This window comes from Labrus mixtus, chromosome 12 (assembly GCF_963584025.1).
Source record: "Labrus mixtus chromosome 12, fLabMix1.1, whole genome shotgun sequence".
In the NCBI taxonomy this organism is placed as follows: Eukaryota; Metazoa; Chordata; class Actinopteri; order Labriformes; family Labridae; genus Labrus; species Labrus mixtus.
Genome location: NC_083623.1, coordinates 24,527,302 through 24,550,569, shown reverse-complemented (window position 1 = coordinate 24,550,569; position 23,268 = coordinate 24,527,302). Strand labels below are relative to the sequence as shown.

Sequence of the window (23,268 nt, the reverse complement as noted above, 5' to 3'; positions counted from 1 at the left end):
TGTCTTGACTACAACACTACTACACTGTGCTGAACATGTGTTGTTAAATGAGCAAGACAAACAGAACTCGGGAGGCCGCCATTGTTGTTGTCGTCAGCCACCTACTCGCGCATGGCTATCCACTGAACCTGTTAATGTGCATGTGCTAAAAGTCTCAGAGAAACTTGCAAACTGCATATTTCCAGTCAAAGGACACCGGGACATTTTCAGACGTTTGCACTCTGGAACTTTTGTTTCATGCATCTTCAAACCAGCTGATGTCATTTAAATGAAGAGCCAAAACACAACAACAGGTTGCTCGTTTTTTAGCTCAACTTGTTCTCTTGTAAACATCCAAAAATAAGTAATACAAGGATGTTTGAAAAGTGCCCAAATTCCCCTTTGTGTGCGACAGCCTGTGATTCACAGTCAGTTTGTGGATGAGTCATCAGATTTTGTTTTTCCATTTAGCCCTCGTCATTATTTGCTAATGGCTCTTTTTGAGTCCTGCGGATCTGTTGGGACGTTTGTGTTTGAATCATCGGAGTGTCGGCGTGTAATTCTTTTGATGACTTTCCCGGCGCACAGGCAAGTGCCGACTCCGTCCAGATTACACACATCAGTCTGAGGTTTGTTTACCGTCCCGGTCAAAGGTACGATGTTGAAATGATCCGCGTCCTCTACTCTCTTATCTCTCTGCTCTGCTGAAGAATGTTTCCTCTCAGAGATAGGACCTGTTATAAACAAGCCGGACCTCTTTGCTGACCCGGGCGATCCATCCAAACAGAAATAGCCTTGTTATTTTCCTTTCAAACTGAGAGGCTGTGGTTTTTATCCCTGATGTTTCGACATGATGCTGTTTCTGGGATCGGGCGTGCGTGATGAAGCCTGAGGCGGCAGCTTCATTCAGACACCGGCTGCTTGAATTAGTGAACACAGTGATTTGTTCTGTCATGTCTCACTCATGATGGGAACTCAGGTGTGAAGTGAGGACTCTTTCAGGCGTGTGTTTGCACAGGACTAATATCACCTGGAGACATTCAGTGATTTGTAATGACTGCTGAGATCATCAGTGAATGTCTGCCTGTGTCAACCCTTAGCTGGGTTCACTAAATAAGAAAACGCTGTGAGAATGTCAGACTTCCTGGTTAAGAGAGGCTTTATTTTGATTGATTTTTGTATGCCAGCATGGCCGTGTTTACACCTGAGAGGGGCCCTGTGTTGAAACTGAACTGTGTCCCCTATGATAAAAGTCTCCAATGCTTCAACACATTTCAATCCTAAATCACTGTTAGGAACCAAATTGTTTGTGCAGTTGTCTGCAAAAATAAACAGGTGTTGGTGGAAAACCAATTGGGTGAGGGGGATCTTTTGAGTCCTCTCTTTAACTATCCAATTTCCCCTGAAAACTGAACTCTGTAGGTCAGCTGCAACAAGGTGGTGTTTGCATATTTTTTTTAAAAGGATCTTTGCAAAATAAAAAGGGAGAGCCTTCAACTGTTTGCAAAAGAGAAAGACGTCTTGACTTCTGTGTCGTGCATCCTGAAGTAGTGTCTTCATTGACGATGGTGAAAATGTGCGGGACATGGGGCGGCTGTGATCTGGTGATCAGAAGGTTGTTGTTTGCATTCTGCTTTTTATACTGAGCTTTTTTTTTTTTTTTTTTAAAGTAATAGCTGGGGCTAACCTCAAGGTTGTTCAGATTTTAAGGATGTGTCACTTTGAGATAACTTACATCACTAAGTCAAAATAATACCAACGTATCCAGACCTGACACACCATTTGTTCTGCAGAGTTCTCAGTGAAAATGTAAAAACACAACTCTCTCTTCTAATGGTTCCCAATCAGGGGATTACAAAATAAACCAGGAAATCCTGAAAAAACAAAGATCTGCTCCAACAGCTATGATAATTCTGCTTGCATGTTTCTCATGATACATGTTCCTCTAACTGTTATTCAGAGTTTAAGTGTAAGAGTTTTTTTCTGTCTTTGTTCTGGTTTTGTGTCTTGACATGATTCCATCTCTCTCTCTTTGCAGCGTGCGGTCGGGGTTTCTACAAGTCTTCCTCCCAGGACCTTCAGTGCTCTCGTTGTCCGGCGCACAGCTTCAACGACCGCGAGGGCTCGTGGCGCTGCGACTGCGAGGACGGCTACTACCGAGCACTCTCTGACCCTCCGTCTGTGGCCTGCACGAGTAAGTGTGCCCCCGACCGTTGCTAAGTAAACACAGAACAGATTGCTTTCCAGGATCTGAATTTAAACACATGCGAGGGGGGAAAAAAGTCCCCAGTTGTGACCTGTTGAGCCGTTCAGCAGTGGGCTCAGGAAAGCCCCAGATGTGTTCCCAGTGCTGCTCCCAGTGTGTCATTATAATTATGTTTGCAGGCCTTTGCATGTCTGTTTTCTGTCTTAGCTGCTCGCTAATGATGAGAGGAGCAATTTGCCATTTCCCGTCTGAAAGATTGCAATTACAGTCAGCGGCAGGCGGCAGTCCAGGCGAGCACCCTGCGTCCTCATTTGTCCTGGTCAGTGTAACAGTTATGTGACAGCCTCTGATGGCTTATTTACACAGGCTGAGGGATTCGGAGTGAAGGGTGGGGCTCTTTGGCTTCCAAATCCCTTTTCAAACATGTTTATTTCAAGGTGCCGCTGAATGTTTTACCCGCAGCTACTGTGCACAGCGGGAGGAGGAGGAAGGAGGAGGAGGGGGGGTTCCTGTTAGCTCTGTGCTTTATCTCTGGAGGTAAACAGCGCCCCTAAATATAATCTTTGCACCTTTATCTGTGTGCCTCCATTCTACTGATAATGTATCACAAAACTCCTGGACAGGCCTTCAGGCTCTACAACTCTGACGTATCTCCACATGCATTCATTCATTTGTTCTAGATGTTCAGGCTAACCTGTTATTACATGTGCAACCTCTAAAACACTAACAACTCAACACTCTTTAGCACACAGACTTGTTGTAGCAGTGTTGAAACTTATCCTGGTTTTGGCCGATACTTAAGTCAGAGCTGGGTGAACCGACAAGGACCATCCACCTTAACTTTGTAGAACATGAATCAGTTTAAGAATGTTCAATTCCAGAGCAAACTTTCATTTTATAAAAAGGACCAAAAGATCTTTTACAGCAGGACCTCTAAATGATGAAGGTAAAAGGTAAAAAGTCCCTATTAAACGAGACAAGTTACAAGTTATGATGTGCATGCACGACGCCAACGCCTTACCTACACTCAGTAGGGATCCTGTATTTTCAGGCAAAGGCTTTTTGTCTCTTGCGTAAGCACGTAGCCACCCTGAATGTTTTTCAGCTGAATCATCTTCTATCAGTAAAACACATGTTATGAGGACCTCTGAACCTGACACATCTCTGCAGTACAGATTCAAACCCCACTCTGGTCTAAGTTGCCTGTATGCTAAGTCAACAAACTAATAATAATGCCACCGATTTGACCTAAACACACGAGAATCTCCCCAAGTGTCAAACCCAAGCCAGAAAAAAATCAGGTTAAATCAAACAGTCTGGGAATATTTTCTACTTTTAGTTGGGTACATTTTTAGCTTCTGTCTGGATTTTGAGGTACCGCAGAAAACACTTTAATTTTTTTATTTTCTCAACAACAGTTGTTACTTTGGGCTCTTCAAAGATACCAGACTCCGTTGAGAAAAGCAGGAATGTAAACCTCATAGAGTGTTTGAGAAGGACTCCGCTATGGCAGCTATGCACCTCTGACATCGCTTCTTTACAGACCTTTCCATCATGAAGAGGAGCGGGGGAATTATTCTCAGGTTTATTTTGTAGCTTTTTCTGATTACAGGAAAAATCAGCCTTCCTGCTGCACATCCTGTGCTTTTCCCTCAACACCCAAAGTAGGCCACGTCTGAATCTGTAACATGTGTGTATGTGTCTGTAAAGTGTGTGTGTGTGTGTGCATGTAACAGAGAGTGACACGAGCTGGAGAGATATCTGCATTGATTTGTCTTTGCATTAAATCAGAGCTTCAAAGAGAGGATTATATGGATTGGAGTTTGGATTTCTTCTCGTAAATATCATTTTAAAAAAGACGGGAGTTTTTAAAAGAACTTGCTGAGCAGCCTCTCTGTCTCTACCTGCCCTGATATCCCTGCACTGATGTGTTTATTTCATATTCCCAGCGGTGATTTCTTCCCTAATAAATAATTTGTCGCAGCCCTCAAAAGTTTTCCACCTTATCTCAGATTCTCCAGCTCCACTTCTGTGTTTCTAGGTCTCTTATATAAGTGAAAATATATCATCAGACTTCATTTTTAATTAAAACAGCTGGTGAGATAGAGGGATCCAAAAACATTTTAAACTTGTAAAAGAAAAGTTATCACTCTCATTATTTATGAGCTGTGATTTCCCAGAAGCATTATCCATCCTTAAATATCAGTCGCTCTTTTTCAGCTTAGCTGTTAAATATAATTTGGGTTAGTTAGCGGACTCTTTAATTAAATGTTTTCTTTACAACCGGTGCTGAAATGGTCGCAGGCTGTGTCCAAAATCACACACTGCTTACTTTAGAGTGCACTACATAGTCCACTACAGAGAGCTCCCTATGTAGGGAAGAAGGAATGAGTACACTATATAGTCTACTACAGATATTCCCTAAACAGGGAGTAGGGAGTAGGGAATGAGTGCCCTATATAGCCTACTACAGATACTCCCTATTTAAGGAGGAGAGAATGAGTGCACTTTTTAGTCAACTACAGAGAGCTCCCTATGAAGGGAGTAGGGAATGAGAGCATTACATAGTCCACTACAGAAAGCTCCCTAGGGAGTAGGGAATGAGTGCACTATATAATCCACAACAGAGACTATATTATCTGTAGTGGACTACATAGTGCACTCATTCCCTACACCCTATTCAAGAGGGGTAGTAGTAGACCAACAACTCCCATGTGTTACAAGGTTAAATCACCATTTTTGTCTATAGAGTCTGGCGACTTTATAGTGAGTGATGTCATCATTACCATTTAACAAAATAGCTCTATCTCTGTAGAGATCCTTTCTGTGCTGTTGTCAGACCTTTAGAATAACAACTCGAGTCTGTGCTTTCGTTTTGTTCTCAATGATTACATCTTCCCTCTAAACCTTTACTGTAGAAACCCCCCAAACTTTCTGTATTAGTATTTGAGAAGCTTAAATACATATAGAAAATAGGACCCTAGTTTGAAGGAATTCTCTGTTAACTCATCCTCATGTGACAAAAACAAGGACAGTACTCAGGCTATAAGCAGATTTGAGGCCGTCCAACCACCACAAAGCACCAAGCTCTCTTGTCTGTGCAGCACAGAGGCAGCCATAGACATCCTGTCCTAGAAGACAGGTCCATTACTCACTTCTCCAACCATCCTAATCTGAAGTTAACGCTTTCCTCTGACATCTCGCGCTGATCAAGGGCAGGAGAAAGTTCCCACTTCTTTGTCCTCTGGCCGTTCCCTTCGGGGTAATCACCTTGGCCGAGTAGCACAGTAATTACTGAAGTTGCCTAATGCACACTTTCCATTATTCATTTTCATTAACTCGGGGTCTACACTTGATGACCCCATACCATTATATGTAAATATGTATTTTTAACTCGTATGAAAAGCTTCGTCCTCCTCCTCATTCACCCGACACAATTTCTGCACGGCGCTCTGTACGTGCATTTCCCCATTCATCGGCGGATTAAGTCGCTGTGACCAATAGTCACTGTGATTTCCTTTTTTTCAGGCCTTATCCGGACCAGGAGTGAATAGTAATTGAAAAATGAATTCGCACTGCCTGAACAAATAGCTTGATTGACAGATTTTTTTAAATAGGGGGCTTGTAAAGCGACCATATCGTAGGCCTTAACAAAACAGTGAGATGGATCTCTGGCACACAGAGATTAAGAATGTGTCTATGAGGATTTGAGGGGAAATGAGATGAAGATGTAATGTGGGGGCCAAATCCACGCTGAATAAAGATGAGGGAAGGAGTTCCAAAAAAACCAACAACACATAGCTTAAAATACAATGTAAGTGTTGAGAGGGGGTGGAAGAGGATGGAAGAAAATGCTTTTGTTTCTCGAATGTTTGTCCATTCATATGCAAAGTTGTGAACAAAATGAGATATATATGGACTGCTATGGCGAGGAATTTGTCTCCCGGAGACGAGGCTGCACGGAGAGGAGCTGCTGACAAGTTAGGGAGCGGGCATCAATCACGCAACAGCTGTGAGCGGTGCGGGTGCAGGCGAAGGGACTGAAAAGGGCAGTTGTGTTCAGTCGTCTCCTCCTCCCAGCCCCCGTCGCACCCCTCCCCCTCCCTTTAAAAAATGTGCCATCTCAACAAGTTGACATCCATCAGAGGCTTCTGTCCTGCCTTGAGTTGCTAGGGGACTGTGTGAGAGGCCTGCAGACTGCAGAGGGCGAGTGTTGCTACCAGATCGATATCTGAACATATTGCACTATATCTTCTTTTTCTACTGTCACAAGAAGCTCGGGACTACATTCACTTCATCTGGACTACAAGTTTGAAGCAGCAGAGTCCTGTTTACAGAAGCATTCAGTTTTAGTTTTAAAGTCTTGCAGTATTTCAAACCTGTCTAAATCTGTGACTACACACCTTTCTTACCTCAAACTTGTTGAAGCAAGTTTCTGTTGTGCTCTCTGATAAGGGAGTGTTTTAATGCTTGTATTCAGATTCATTAGGTTCTTTCTGTAAGTGTGTTTTAAAGGGTTAGGTGAAATCCAAGACAATTTCTCATCAACAAGCAATAACAGACAAGTCCCTCAGACCTGGTTTGAATCCCCGTCTGACAGGAGCCTCTCTGTGTTCTCCTTGTGAATGGGTTTGTTCTCTCCGGGTACTCCAGTTTCCTCCCACAGTCCAAAGACATGCTCGTTAGGTAAATTGGTGACTCTACATTGGTCGTAGGTGTGAATGTGAGTGTGGCTGGTTGTCTCTACATGTCAGCCCTGTGATTGGCTGGTGAACAGTCCAGGGTGTACCTTGCCTCTTGCCCAACGACAGCTTGGATCGGCTCCAGCCCGCCGCGTCCCCAAATTGGGAAAAGCGGTATAGATAATAGATGGTTGGATAACAGGTAATGTAAGATGTGCCATGGGGCTGTGCAGTATGTCACCACTGCAGGAAGGTGTTTTTATGTTTATGTAGTGCTCTCTATTTACCTTTTATTAAAATTCTCTTGTTACTGCTGGACAGCGTCCAACACAAATTTCCTGTTGGGGACAAGAGTGTATCTTACCTCATATCATCTTAAAAAAAACAACTGGTCACAGTAACGATAGACCAGTAAATCCTGTATACTGTGAGGTCAAATCAGTATTATTTTCTATGGAGTATGGCAGCATTGAAGAGAAGGATGTAATGTCTGTTTCTGTTTCTTGTGTAAAAAAAACAAAACAGCATCTTACTCTTCAAAGAACATGTCTGTCTCAGTAGGGACCCTTTCTGTGATGTTGTCAGACACTGAGAACAACAAACTCAGCCTGGGAGGGGTCAAAACAGGAAGTGTTGGTACTTTGATTCACTTATTTTGGGGGTATTTCCCCCAAAAAGACTGTGCTGCAGCAATTACTGTACATCCTGATTTAAATATAACATTTCCCTTTGATGTGTCTGTGGCCTTCTGTGTGGTTACTCAGATTTAAAAGTCAAGCAATGCAATCTTAATCACTTATTCTTTACTTTGACCCATACTGTGTTGGCATCACTTGAAATAAACACACGATACTTGAGCCCTAATCAAGGAATAAGCGCTCAGTGAAGTCACCCTCTGATGTAACCTACCATATGGGCCATATTTGATACTGACACCAACACAGCATCACCACACCTCAACAGACCCAGGCTCCGTTTAGGCCAGCTCCAGGTAGTGACAACGCTGCTAAATACCCGTCCTGTCTTTTGCAAACTTTGTACTTTAAAGTGTAAATTGGAAAATTGTAAATTAGGCTGAAAAGAAATGACGCAGCTCTGTCTCTGTCCTGGTCATGCACATGGAAATTCAATGAAATTGCTGCATGTTACCTGCATCCACTTTGTAAATACTAGCGCCGTTCAAATATGAATTGCAACCAGTTGGCTCACAGATAGATTCAGGAAACCCAGGACTGCAAAGATAAAAAAAAAAACAGCCTGATTACAGAAATCTCTTCCCCGAGCTCCTCTTCTTCTGCATGGCTTCCCTCACAGGTTTTTTTTTTTTTTTTTTGCTGCAGCCACATCATTAGAAGCTGGGTCACGGGGTCACAACACACATTTGTAGAGTGAGGATTACCTCATGGGTGATTTGAATACCACTCACCCCTGCCGCCCCTCTCCCCCACAGCTCCCCCAATTAGAGCCCAGTCAGCTAATAGGCTGCGGAGGGTTAAAGCAGCCCCAAGCACCTCTCAAGGCCGATAAGCGCCGGATTCTTCCTTCCTAAGCTCGGATTTACTCAGGTCTCACAGCCATGCACGGAGTGGAGACGAGCTTTAGAACATGACCTAAAAAATTATCAGCTGCCGGGCTATTTTCTGTTAGATCAATTATTAGCTGGAGTGAATACTTCTGTGCATTGAGCGCTGTTTTTCACCACTTTCTTCTTCTTTATTTACATCACAAAATCACAGTTTCTGCTCTGAAATCTGCTTCATGTTAGGATGCAAATCATGCATGCACATTTTCCATATCAATGCACAACAACCAGATACACATGCTAAGCCATGTTTTTTTCACAGTAGCAGCATCGGAGGGAAGCTAGCAAGTTGATTGAGACATTTCAGGCTGTGGGGGCTCTGGCAGGCTAATCCGTGAAATGAAACTTGACTGGGAGGAGGGGTGAGAGGAGAGAACAGGAAGAGATAAGACAGAGTGGGGTAGTGAGAGACAGGGAAAAAAAAAAGAGTCAAAAAAAGAAAGAGGAGAGGCAGAGCGACAAGGCCTTGAGCTATAAGGATGAGCAGACAGACAGACAGCAGAGGGCTCAGGATGTGGTGCGGCTCTGTGCTGCAGGTGACGTCGGGGCAGACGAGTTTCATATTCCCGAGTCCAGACCGACTCATATTCAGACACAAAGTGACGCCGAGGCAGGAGGAGAAGAAAAGGAAGAGCGGTTCAGAATGCCTCAAACAAACTGGGTCATATTACGTGTACCTGGTGCTGTGTCTAATATGAAAAGTGTGTGTGTGTGTGTGTACCTGTTAGAAGTGGCCACACTTGAAAGCTTGGCAAAAGTCGCCGGAACGTTTTTTCCCTCAAGCTTTCCACAAACTCCGTCTTTTTTGTGTCCTTTTCGTTTTGATGTGTCATATTGTTCACTTTAGAAAAGTCTCTCCTCAAAAGCATTCATGGTGAAACTCTCTCTCTCTCTCTCTCTCTCTCTCTTTCTCTCTTTCACATAAACAAAATGACACTCCAGATAACCCTCTAGTTTTTATACACGGGGCTCAATGGTCAAGCTAGCTTTAATGACTTTATGACGCTGATTTAAAATTCCATAAAAAATCTGCCTAGTTGGCGATGATTAAAAGATCGGGCTAGACTTTTGCGATAAAGTTTTGTGCAACATTTCTCACCATATGAATTGCGCGTGCGATGATAGTGAACATGTGGCTAACGCTGAGGATAAGGCCACAAAATGATTTGGTTATATTGAAGAGATCGTGGTTTAGGTTTAAAACAACAATATGTAAATGAATAATTAAATGTTTGGTTGTAATTTGGCGCCCACTAAAGGCCTCTGTGTGCAACTGAACTTTTGTTACCCCTCCCCCTCTTAGACATCGTATTACGTGTTTACCGCAAAGACTCGAAAGCTAAAGAAACAACGGTGAGGCTACAGTAATATTCTGCGCAAATATGACTCTACTAGCGACTTCAGCCCATTGTTTTCAAGCTGTTAGTGTGTGTGTGTGTATTCAACTGTTACCATGACGACTACAGGCTATGGCTACATTGGAAAGGCTAATTTATTACATGCTAGTTGAGATAGGTTTGCTAACTTGAAGATCGACCAGGAAAGAGAAAACTTTTTGGCTTAAGACAGATTTATGTACTTATTTATTTATTTGTTTGAAACCTGAGACATATCTTGGGTTTGAATACTTTCTGCAGCCGGTAAAGCTGCTAAACATGATACAACGATACAGGCTAACGTTATGCCACAATCGATGTACACTCTGCTTCTTGCTCCGTCACCGTCTCTTTTTTCTCTTAGCTTCATCCATCACCATCCCCTTCTTCTTAGCCGTTGTATCAAACAGTACAGAGACGGACTAACTGGCTTCTGTTTAGCTGTAGGTTGGTGTGTGAACAAGCGCCATAAACCCCTTCTTGTGAGCAATCCGCAGCCCACTGCCAAAGTTACATACTGCGGTAAACAAGCAACCAGGCGCTCTGTGGACATGGCATGGAGCAAACTGTCCTTGTTGAAAGTTATTGAACTGTTGGACTGAAAGTGAAGCTTCTATTTCAAAATGGAAAAGTTAAGTATTGTTACTTTAAATAAGTACTTATGAACACAGTGTTGTAACTAAGTTTTAAGAGAATAAACTGACATTTTTGACAAAGTGGACTTTTATTCAGAAGTGACAAAGGTTATATTTTGGATCATTTGGCCCTGAAGAAATGACAAAACTGAAAGGTATATAGGTAAGAAAGGGTCTTTTCATGTGATTGTCTGCATGGCAGTTTACATGTGAAGCATTACAAATGATACAAAGAGCTTGTCAGAGAAGGTATAAACCCTCTATTCTACAGCTCTCTTTTCACATTGGATTGTCTGTGAGGAAAAAGTTAGAAAACTCGTCAGACTGGGCTCCAGTCCTGCAGCAGGAAAGTGAGTTTCAGAGATTTCCGACGTTATACGATCCGACATGCACTTCGTGTGAAGCATGCCGAGGTCTCTGGAGGAAGAAGGGCAGCGATTGCAGGGTTAGCATGCAACAGAAAGCAAGACCGAAGACAAAGGTCACACTGATCCCGAGTCAGTCTAATCTCATTTCCCCTTTTGTTTGAGAAATCACCGCTTTGATGCAGCGCCACCTGAGACCAAACTGAGAGTGGCACGATCTAAATGAGATGTTATCAGTATCGCTAACTGTGGCCATGAACATGTTGGGGGAAAGATTAAAAAAAAAGACCTGAGGTTGAGGCAGGAAGGTGTGTGCGTGGACGTCCTAGTGCACACCTTCTCCTTGTCCTGGAGGAAGATTGAGAGCGAGGGTCGAGTGTCAGTGCTGAGGCGGCACAGTCGAGTGGCGCTATCAGCAGTCACTCGTCTCCACTTCACCTGCCACAGGTGGCTCTTTCATCTTCCCGTCCACAGTCTGTCTCTTATCTCCCTCGATAATCATGAATATGGATGTTTCAGCCTGACGAGCCCTCACTTGTAAAGGGAGGAACAGGCAAAAAAAAAATAAAACAATTTAAGTGCTGTGTTAATGAGCCTGGATATTGTCAGAGCTGTTTTGCCACTTTGCATATGCATGACCTGTTTTTGTTGTGACAGATTTAATGATGTGAAAGGTTCCCTCCCTAAGATTACCTCCAGAAATATTTCCTATATGGAAACAGAAGAGTTTAAAACAGAACAAAGTGGAGATGTTCGGTGGTCCCATAATCTTTACTGCGATGCGGGGAGTTTATTTATTCCAACATCTGGACCGTAAAAACCAACAGTCTGGAATTTGAAAGATGAAAGCAGCAATTTGTTATTCGTTGTTTTATGAGATGAGATAATCTCTCTGCCATTATAAGAACATTTTACTGGCACGTTATTTGTGGTGCTGTGCGCCTCTGATGCCGTGGAGCTCCATGTTATTGTCTGTCATTTGAAATTGTATGTGGCAGTTACAGATCAGTGATAATCCAGTTTTAAATCTAGTCCATAAATTCTGAGTGAGTCACTCTGAGTCCTTTTATTTTCTTTTTTTGGGAAGACGATAACTTTAAGTGTCCGGCTGTCTGTATGATATACCTCCCAGAGGAAGCCCAGTGAAGCCGCTGTCTCCAGCTGGGATGCTTGTGTATATCTCCAGAGATCAGGACAACTTGCAGAATGTCGCTCTCTCTCCGCCGTCTGTAGCTTTTTTCTTGATTGCCTGCTAAGCATTTTGTCCGACCGTGTAACCACGTCTCAATCATTTCCATAACAGCTGCAGATTTTATGCTGTTAACAATCGCTATGTAAACAAAGCCCTCGGTCCATCTGGATGAATCATCAGCTATTTCTGCATACATGAGTGCACTGTAAAAAAAAAAAAAAAAAAGCATCAGGTTGTTTTCAGATTTAAAACATGAGGCTGCCTTAAAGGGGGGAATTCCAGTTTTTGTGAACCTTGGCTCTACTCTCAAATATTTAGGCTTCAAATTGAATAATGCGTACAATAAATTATAGAACTGCCTCTGTATATTTCTTCAGCCTGCAGGATCACAATCTTTCCATAATGGGCTGTAGTAGCAGTAAATTGTATTCATGTCAACAACAAGCTGTCGTGTTCAACAGTGACAGGCTCAAACTGTTGTTCTGCATTTCTCACACAGACTCATGTACAGACTTTTATAGTCTGAAGTATCAAGATCTCAAGTCATCAGATTCACTGACAGAAACACTAGCTGCGAAAGTTTTTAACCCATTCTTAAAAGTACAGAGTGTTGTGTCATTTTATATCCTGTAACAACATCCAGATAAACTATAGGCCCAATGAGACGTGATGAATGCAACTTTGCAACTTCAGTCCTCACAGGGTTCAGCAAGAGACAATTCTAACGCCTCAATGTGAAAACAACAGTTTTAATATCACATTTTGCAATTAAAGTAGATTATTATGTGGCGCTGGTAGTCTAGTGGTTAGTATGTGTGCTCCATGTACAGAGGCTGAAGTCCTTGAGGCAGCCCCCGGTTGAAATCCGACCTGGGGCTTCTGTCCTGCATGTCATTCCTTTCTCTTTCTCTCTCTCTCTCTCTCTCTCTCTCTCTCTCTCTCTCTCTCTCTCTCTCTGTTTTCTGACCAAAAAAAGAGTAGATCATTTGTTGTTCATTTTGTTATCTCATCCTTTAAGGTCACATTTTCTGTTGTTTGTTCTAAAAATAATGGATGTGAACATATTGCAGTCAGATTTATATATATAATATCTTAATTTCATTCTGAGGTCTCACTGCTTACAATGGTGACGGATAGATTAAGGGGGGGGGGGGGGGGGGGGGAATAAAGGGACGTTGGTTTGGTTGGCTGTGCTGTTGTGTTAAAAAGTAAGACATAAAAACAGTGCTGCATGAACTCTGACTGTGAAATGATTTTCCCTTTGAAACTCTGGGCTGCACTCTTTGATTTCACAGCCCTCTAACACTGACCTTGGTGCCTGCCAGAGCTCACTTCCTCTCAGTGTACCTGTGCTCCTTTTTTTTTTTTTTTTCTGGATCTGAGTCTTATTATAATTGAGTGTGAGACTTTGGCTCCAGGGCTGGAGCTGGCATGTCCAATACTGTTTTTTTTTTCTCTCTCTCTCTCTCCCTCTCTGAGAACAGTGAAAGCACAGATCCAGTCAATGCACATTCTTGGCTGTCACTTTCCTTAGCACCCAGTTATTTAACTCCCGCTTCCTCTGTGTCCACCTCTGTGACAGGACCTCCCTCAGCGCCACAGAACCTGGTCTACAACATCAACCAGACCACCGTCAGCCTGGAGTGGGGCCCGCCGGCCGACACCGGCGGCCGCAACGACGTCACATACAGGGTTATCTGCCGGCGCTGCAGCTGGGAGCCCGAGGAGTGTGTTCCGTGTGGGCCTAACGTGGGATTCTCCCCAGCTCAGTCGGGATTAGTGGACACTTATCTGAGCATCGTGGACCTGCTCGCCCACGCTAACTACACTTTCGAGGTGGAGGCCGTCAACGGGGTGTCGGACCTGAGCCGCACGCAGAGGCTGTTTGCGGCAGTTAGCATCGCCACCGGACAAGCAGGTAAGAACAGGACGCAGGGTATTTATAATGTTGGTTTCCTTTGGGGTAAAGACCCTCATTCAAAAAGCTTTGTGTTGGAAACAAAGCTTTTCATTCTTGTTAGCGTTTTTGAAAGCTACCACTGTGGGAGTCTTTGTTTAAGCGTCTTGATTTTAAAAAAAATGCCCCTACGTTGATCTGAGGGTCCTGACCTCGGTCTTATGCTTAGCACACAGTCATGGGTTTTGCATTGATCCTCAAACAGAAAGTGAACAACCACGGTGTTGATCTTTTAAGCTTGTGTTCGCAAAAATGTTTGGCTCCCACCAAATCTGTGCGCAGCTCACACTTCTAACTCCCGCTGAGAGCTTAACAACACGACGATTGACAGTTAAATTTTTTTGAAAGGTCTCAGTAATGATTCCTCATTAGCATTAATGACCACAATCTGATAAGATCCATAATATATCCAGATTAATTTTATGTGTACAGCACTGCAGTCGGCAAACATTATTATCCTAGCAATGGTGCCAGACTCCCAGCGGTACCTGAAGAGCAACAACTGTGTGTGCCGCTCGCTCGCTCTCGGGGGAATCTAAAGTAATTAAAAGAGCCGTGACAAACTCTAAAGCCGTTTTTATTCATTATTTCTATGGATCCACCCAACAAGATTCCCTCTTTCATGCTTGAGCATCCATGAAACACAGTTGGCTCAAGCGACTGTTCTGACTGTGGTGATTAAAAGCGGGAAAGTGCAAAGAGAGCGCCGTAGCTTTAGCAGGATATACAACCCTTATTTTAAACGTTAAACCTGCCGTTTGTCTCATCAAAACGTGCGTCTCTGGAGGGCTGAAGTTTGCCACCAAAAAACCAGTCTATAACACAGTCATTATCTGTGTTTGTATCTGCGAGGGAGTTGAATGGATGTGTGTGGGATGTAGTGTTTCGAGGGGGGATGATGTATTTCCTGCCGCTCCGTTCGTGACAGAGACACGCGCTGGAATGTGCCGAGGGGTTGCCATGGCCAAGGACGCAGGGATGCTGGGAAGAGGACGACCTGCGGGAAAAAAGCCAGAAAAGAACAATTAACACATGCTCTTTGAGACTCATTCATAATTACACGTGGCGTGCTGACAACAGACGATTACTCAGTTAACCCTGGGTGGACTTTTCAGCCATTAGCTATCATGAAAGAGGGGCGTGCTCGGCCAAGATGGTGTCACGTTTATTATTTTGAGCGAGTGGCCACCATTAAAAAGCGCTATAACACTGTAATCAGTGTAATTGGCCAGAGAAGGTCAGGTTTGTAATCATTTTGTTTGGTGCGGTTTGATATCCAATAGTTGCAAAAAATTAGCTCCGTTTCATTTTGAAAACGACAAAGACGCCTTGATCTCCCAGAGTCCTTCATGGTGGTGGGGCTGGACTTATCTCTGAAGCGCAATTTAGACCATGATGCAATACCAAAACCCCACTTTGAAACCCAGACTAATCAAATTCCTTCAGGGTTAGCAGCTCCTCAGTGCAGGGTGACCCACTCCATCTGTTCATGCGCCGCGGCTGGGACATGATAATACCTCCAAATGAAGGCTGGAATTACAGAAGACGGCAGTGAAAAGAATAAATCAAATGTGCAGGAGAATAGACGCACAGGTTTATTATAGTCGTTGTTTCACGCATGGCATATGTGAGTTATATAAGAGTCTTCATAAGAGAGCCATTGTTTGGATAAAGGTGATCCATTCCTCCATTAATCTGCCTAGTGGACCAGGGTGATGCATGGAAGATTTCTGTCAAAGAAAACCTCATTTATAATTTCCTCTACAGACATGACTCAAATACATTCAGAAAAATACTTCATTCTAAATCAAAGTTAACCAATAAACTTGGGGAGGTTTAAAGATATGTCTTTTTTGATTGGAGGTTGAGCACAAAATCCCAAAGTATTGTTGATATGTCTTTGATAACGGCAGGGCTGTGTCTTAGTAGAAGATAAATCCCTAGCAGCAACTTCAGGTGTTGAGAAATGAAGCAGATGAGGAAGTGTAAAATCCTGCAGTTCATCGAGTGTCCACTAGAGGCTGGCTGCAGAAGCACAGGAAGTCACATACACACCCATTCAAAAAAATAAGTTTTTCTATGGCAGAAATTAACATGTTTAAAGCCTGGTTCAAAAAACAAAATAGGTCTGATTAGCTCATCTCTCAGTCTGCACAGGGGTTGAATGTTATGAAAACTAATTTGTTTTGATTGTATGAAGTATGAGACTTACTCAGAAGAAGGCAGGTATGACCTGATTGACAGTCGGACATGATGTAACGGTTTGTCAAGAGGCTTAAAACCCGCTCCAGCTCTCAGCATGTCGTTAGGTTGACTGAAAGTTAGTCTGAGACAGCATTTCCACCGCCATCGATGGGACTCCAAAGCCCCAAGATGACGTCACTCAGGCTTCGTCCAGTAATGTTTACAGTGTATGGGAAATCCTCGGTGGATAAAGTGTGAGAAGAGCCTTTTCCGAGGTTTTGTGTTTGCTACAATCCATACAAAGATAAATAACCTTTGTCTTTATCTCTATAAAGAGATATCTGTGATGGTATGTTGATTTAATGTGATCTGATCTGGTGACAGATTTTCAGAGGAAGGGCATTTTGACAGTTTACAAGACGACAGAGAGTCAAACGTGAAGTGTAAATGAACACCATAACGCAACAAACGTTTTTCCATTTCCAATCCATGTATAAAGAGGGCATTAGCTAATCCATCTAGCAACCCTGATGTTGGTTCTGTAAAGTTTGTAAGGTTGAACTTTTCTGTTGAAAAGCAGAGCTGCTGACCAAAATGGTCGAGCTACATGTGAAACCGCTCCGGGCTTCTTCTGCGGTTTGAGTCAATACTCGGCATTAGGGTTGATTGGACGGCCATGTGACGGGGCCTCTCTCTCTCGTTCCCCATGTGGAGCAGACATTAGCTGCACGCTGCTAGGGCTCATTGTCCTGCTCACTGGACCCTCGCTGTGTCCAGAGCTCCTCCGGGCAGTTAGGGGAATGCTTGAGCGCTTTGTAATTGCACCATCGGAGCTTCCTAAAAACAATCGGTCCGTTCCTGAGCAAGCATGCAGGACCGCTCATTAGAGGACGACTGCATTATTAAAGCTTTTATGGCTCATCATTCAGAATTGATTAACCTTTTTACGTGGCGAGGTGCTGGAGCCTGTAGCACTGAAAGACATTTTAGAAAAAAGAGGCTCTCTCTCCTCCATCCCTCCTCCATCCACCACCTCCTGCATGATAATCAGCGTGAATGTGGTGCTCGTCGCAGGGGGACTGGGGGGGGAATGAACATGTAGCGTGTGAATACAGATGGTGATCCATCTGATGAGGAATTCACACCTCCCCTAATTACACCAAAGGAAATGTGTGGAGCGAGGCTGGAGCTGCACGAGGTGCTGAGTGCTTATTGTTCCCCAGAAACTTAATTACCTCTCAGCTCTGTCTTAAATGAGTTCAAGTAGAGGCGGCTAGTTCATGAGCTTGATTTCTACGTCTTTGTTCGTTCGTCGCAACATCTGAATAAAAATCCATCATGTTCCATCATCTTCTGCCGTGTTCAACCCGTCGCCACACGCTGGAAGTTAAGAGTGTGTTTCAATCAGCACTCCATTGTGAGTCAATAGTAGCACAGAGACGCCCTCGGAGGCTCTCTGTGCCTTCGCTTTTCCTCAAGCACACTTGTAAACAAGGCCTTTTGTTTCTTCCAGCACACTTGTGAGTGGCCTGCTGCTCATAGAATAACCATTAATATTTATTCAAGCCGCTGTTCACATCTCTGAGCCAGGAGAAAAAAAACACACTGTGGAGAAGGGCACCGAAATAGGATTTGAAATTAGTTATGGGAAAGGCAACGGGACCTGTGTGTGTGTGTGTGTGTGTGTGTGTGTGTGTGTGTGTGTGTGTGTGTGTGTGTGTGTGTGTGTGTGTGTGTGTGTGTGTGTGTGTGTGTGTGTGTGTGTGTGTGTGTGTGTGTGTGTGTGTGTGTGTGTGTGGAGTTTGTGCCCAAGTACACATTTTGCTCCAAACATTAAAATAGTGTTTAGGTGCGATCAGTATATAAGAAGTATAATGAATGATAGGAAGAGCCGGTGGAAATCGATTTGAATGTTGACTGCCTGTGTTAGCCAGCAGTAGCACACAGCATGTTACACTCAGAGAGCAACTTTAACAACACTCTGAAGTACTCAAAGGCTCTGTGGGTGAGTCAGAGCAGAAAACAGGGAAACATGGCGGGGGGGGGGGGGCTTACTCAGCTAGATGCATTATTTAGGCTGTGATGAGAGTCTGACTAGAGTTGCCTCAGAATGCCTACAAGGTCATCGTCTTTATTCAACAACATCCGATGAGATGGAGACATCTTCATTCAAAGCCATGTACAGATGTGAAATATTTGACTTTATGTTTCTTTTGTGAAATATCTTTCTCACGCTCCAATTGTCAAATACAGCAGCTTGGCCCAGTCATAGAAATAAGACAAAAGTCAACTTAAGACACACCTGTTTAGGCAGACATTTGGCTAATGTCTGTGAAAAGTGCTATATAAATAAAATGTACTTACTTTCTTAGTATCATCCTGGTACGTCTCTTGCTGTCTTGAAGCAGTCCTCTTGCTCTTTGTGTTCATGTTTAAAGTCAGCTCAGGTGTGTAGCATAAGTACACGAGCCACAAATCAACTAAAACTTTATTCTAGGTTGAGTCCCGGGTCCACCTTGTGTTTTACGGGCAGAAAAGCGCTGACTATGGAGCGCTTGCATGAGATTGTGCTCAGAGAATAACAGCGCTGCACGCCCCTCCTGTCGCTATGACAACAGTCTGTTGCCAAATGTCAAATAATGGAATTTTAAACATAAATGTATGTATAATGTATAAATTTACTATTGAATTTCAGCGAATAGATGTCACAATTTTAAAGAATGAATAGTTTTGCAGCACTATAGTGGAAAGTTTTCTGATCTCTCACAGGCTTAGTGGTAGAGGTGGTCATCCTTGGGCAAAACACTTAACCCCAAGTTGCTCCTGCTGCTTCGTCTGCGGCTTATGAGCGCGTGTGAATGGATGAGTTAAAACTGATCTTTACTCAGCAGCCTCTACCATCAGGGTGTGAATGTGTAGGTGTGACCTGCGGTGTAAAAGAGCTTTGAGGAGTCAGAAGACTAGAAAAGAAAAAGAAAAGCTCAAGTCCATCCACCATTTACATCAGTTTGGATTTGAAGGTATTAAACATTGAAACAATAACTCCCTTTATAAACTCAGCAGATGCAGAACTCAGCCTCGGTAAATGACGCCCATTGTTCCTCGTGTTTCTTGTGAACGTGACTCTCTGTGTGTAAAAGTTTAATGTCTAAAAGGAGCTTTAGACCAGTTTTGTCTTTGAATGTTAAAAAAAAAACCTCATGGCCTTACGTTGAGAAACTAAAAAATGATCAAATAGAGTCACAATATTAAGCTTTGACTCGGGCTTGTGTGTAAGATTAAATCCTCTCATTACACCAGGGAATTAAGAAAAACAAACAGTTATCTTTGGTGTTTATTTTTAGCCATTCTTCGTCTTCATTTGTTGTGCGACGCCATGTGAATGTTGGATGATGTTAAAGTCCCCCTCAGCCTACTTAAACATTCAAAGAGAACAACGGGCTATTCCCTTTAGTACAATCTCTCAATACAAGAGAGGGGGGGAGAGAAAAAAAAAGAAAAAGAAAAGGCACTGAGGCGCACAAGAATGTGAGTTAAGTATTTTACTTTGATCTGAAAGCCTCTGTGCCTTTGCGTTGCGTGAGAAGCAAATATTTCAGTTTTGTTTGGCTGCTTCAGTCGGAGAGTCTCGCTCCTCTCGGCGTCTTGGAGGACGGCACAGGATCTGTTGCATGATAGGATGGTTATTTACCTCCAGGATCATTTCTTTCTTTTTTTTTTTTTTTAGATGTTTACGTGTGAAAATTGATAGCCCAGCAGCTCCTCCGTCGTAATCCATACCAGCACTTTATTGACACTTTATCATCACTAAATGGTTATTGTTGAGTGCATTTGTGAAAGTAACACTTGGGGAACAATGAGGCCATTGATTTATCCCTTTCTGTGTTCTAATCTGCCATGGTGGCCTTAAACAGAAGGATTGATTGATTCTGAGCGCTCCCCAATGACCAGTGCCAGCCAGTGTAATTTTCTAGTTAAGCGGATCCTCCTTTGTAGCATTTGTCCCCGGTTTTACGTTACCTGGGAGCCCTTTCTTTTCACCACCCCCCTCCTCCCCCTCCTCCCCTCGCCCGCTCCACATGCTCTCAGTAATTTGATGAGAGCTGGGCAAAGTAGTAAGATTCAACAGCTGCAATAAAAAACTGTGGTGGTCTCAGTGCAGCAGCTCGGAGCACTTAACCTGTAGCTTTTCTGTAAATGCCTCCTGATTTGTCTGTCACCCAATCCGTCAGCAATGAATAATTTTCATGGAAGGTGCACTTTAATTACTTTCCCATTTAAATGGCATTATCGTGGCCTATCTAGGTAATTAATCTCACCAAGTATCCTGTTTCAGCCTTTTATTGCTGGCAGACGAGCTCCCTAAATCCCCCCCCCCCCCCCCCCCCTCGAATCCGCCGTGCTTGAGCGAGCCCTCCCTCATAGAAGCTGGCGTCGCCTCTTTCCCCTTCACTCGGTTCCCCTATCGCAGCCGTTGGACGGCTCTTTTCTCTCGGTGCAGGGAGCCTGTCGAGGCAACGAGCTGTTTCAGTACGTTGGAAAGGACACAGAGAGACACGGCCGTGCAGGGCTGCAGGACAGAATATCCCCCAACCAGCCCGGTTTAGAAGAGCTGCTAACATGCAGATATGTTTCTGTTGATGTTCAGCGTCTACACTTTCATCTTATCTACAGATTGAATGAATAGACTTAAATCAACAATGATGGATCCCTGCTGATAGCTACTGTACTGCAGTGTAGCATGACCAGATATTTAACTTTCTCTGTGTCAGAGCTCTGCTGTCAAAACGTACAACCTTTACAACTGTGACAAAAATAAACCCTCAGTGCCTGGATGTAGTGCACAGTCAAGATATGTTTTATTGATCCCACGAGGGGAAATTCAATTTTACTCTGTGTTGTTGAACATGCTACACACACATAGTTCCTTACTCAAGGGCACCTCGGCAGTGCGGAGGAAGTGAACCGACACCTCTCCAGCTACCAGACCAACTTCCAGACTTGGTCCTCACCGGGACTTGAACCTGTCACGGCCGGCTTAAAACCAGTGATAAATAAGTGGAGTAGACAAGGAGTTACTCTCCCAAGAAAATCACATTTATTTACACCGGGCCCAGGTGTTCTCCATCCAGGACGACACACCTACACCCACACCCACACCCACTGGCACCTGAAACACAAAACAGCCAACCAGCAAAGCAAGAAACCAGCAGGGCAACCAACCGGCGACCCTCCGGTTCCCAACCCAAGTCCGTACAGACTGAGAAACTGCTCACTAAACTAAACATAAGAATCAATTAACCACAATCACTGATAAAATTAATAAAATTGTGTTTCAATTAAGAAAATGAATCACAATTTTGCTACAAATGCACTCCAAATATCGATCCAAAACTCTCCTAAACGAGAAACATGGACAACATATTCACTTCTAACTCATTTGAACGAGTCCCGATTCTCTCTCTCTCTCTCTCTCTCTCTCTCTCTCTGTGTGTGCACGTTTGAGGACATCTGCTGCCTGTCCTGCTCTCTCAGTCTGTTCCCTTTTTGAAGACTATATCTTGCCCTTAGGATAATTCTCTGGATCACAGAGATGTGGATCTGCAGAAGCTCTGTGCCACAAACTGGAACACGCAGCTACAGATTCTGGAGAATAAGACAAAAAAGGGGCAGTCAGCATGTGGCTGTGGACCAAATAAAAACCAAGAAAACAATGTCCTTAAAGTAAGGATCACACTCATGCACACAGAAATATGCTTCTGAAAAGTGGGTTTAATGGATGGGAAACTTCAATACACTGTAAAAAAAAAAAAAACTCAATTAAAGGAAGTGTATGTCTCTTTTCTATTTAAATCTGTCATCACACTTATTTCAAGCCACATTCCCCACAAAAGTGCAGATCAACAATTATTTCAAGATATCAAACACACAAAAAGGCCTGAATTCCTTCTAATAAGAAATAATCTCTGCCAACGGGGCAAGCATATTTTACTTAATTGTCTTGACATGGGATGTACTAATTAATTCAGATAGAATATCTAATTAAGATAGTAGTTCTGAATGTGGCTTGAAATCAGTCTAATGAGATATTTTTTACAAGACATGAGATTAAAACACAAGCCTAGGTTTTAGTTTTTACAGTGTAAGATGTAAAGACAACATAAACAGCAAAAACAGTGATGGTTCAAAATGTGTACGATCATTCAGTCAGTGTTTCACAACATAGTGGAACTTCATTCATCATCTGGCTTCTTTATGCTGATTCAGTTAGCTGCATTGAAGCTAACAAGCTAACAGCTATCATTTTCTTAACGGACACAAAATAAACTTCTCATAACAAACTACCTCACAGTCGTACATTTCCCACAGGTGGAAAGTTTAACTGGCGTTAACTGTAGATGTTTGCTAGGAGGCCGAAGCCCCGCCTTCTCCTCTTCATCTGTTTATAGATTGAAGTTAGGTCGAGCTTGCATTTCCAATATGGCTACCACCATCTTTGGGTTTCATCACGCCTCTTCAGAAACCAAAGGGTGATGTCAGTGAGACTGTGTCCATATTTTTTATGACTCAGACAACGGGTGGTTAAATCTTCTGAATTGACATGTCTGAGTACCGTTCTTTAAATCGTTGGATTGGTCGACTGTGTGGGAGCAGCGTGAACTAGCAGTTTTACTCCAATAAGTAATCAGATAAATTCACATTAGATAACATCCAGTATTTCTTTATTCATTTCCTGTTTTCTTAAACCTCTTCCTGTGCTTTCATTTTTCCTCTGTAGTTTATGTTTGTTTATTTCCAAGGTTGAGGCTGTCTCCAGCTCGGCTTGTTTGTGTTTGGATGCAGAGTTATTAATTTGGAACCTTTGCAGAGAGAGAGAGAGAGAGAGAGAGAGAGAGAGAGAGAGAGAGAGAGAGAGAGAGAGAGAGAGAGAGATGATTTCATTCTGAAAGTCTGTGTGAGAAGTTGCAACATTGTGATGTTTGAGGCGCAGCTTTGGGGGAAATGTGTGGAAGTTAAAAAAGAGAGCGCTGATTCACATTCAGCTTCATCCTATAGGCTGTGTTCCCCGGCAGCAGACACAGACATGCCTTTAATTATTCAGACCTCTGC

The 23,268-nt window shown here is 43.2% G+C and overlaps 1 protein-coding gene across 5 annotated transcripts in view; it reads left to right on the top strand.

Moving 5' to 3' along the window:
- epha7 (eph receptor A7) overlaps window positions 1-23,268 on the top strand; it is a 101,287-nt gene that overhangs the window by 23,571 nt on the left and 54,448 nt on the right. For all 5 annotated transcript variants that reach the window (XM_061051285.1, XM_061051283.1, XM_061051284.1 and 2 more), the window contains exons 4-5: window positions 2,018-2,173; window positions 13,600-13,935. In XM_061051285.1, the coding sequence (XP_060907268.1) occupies window positions 2,018-2,173; window positions 13,600-13,935 (492 nt within the window). The remainder of the gene's footprint in view (window positions 1-2,017; window positions 2,174-13,599; window positions 13,936-23,268) is intronic.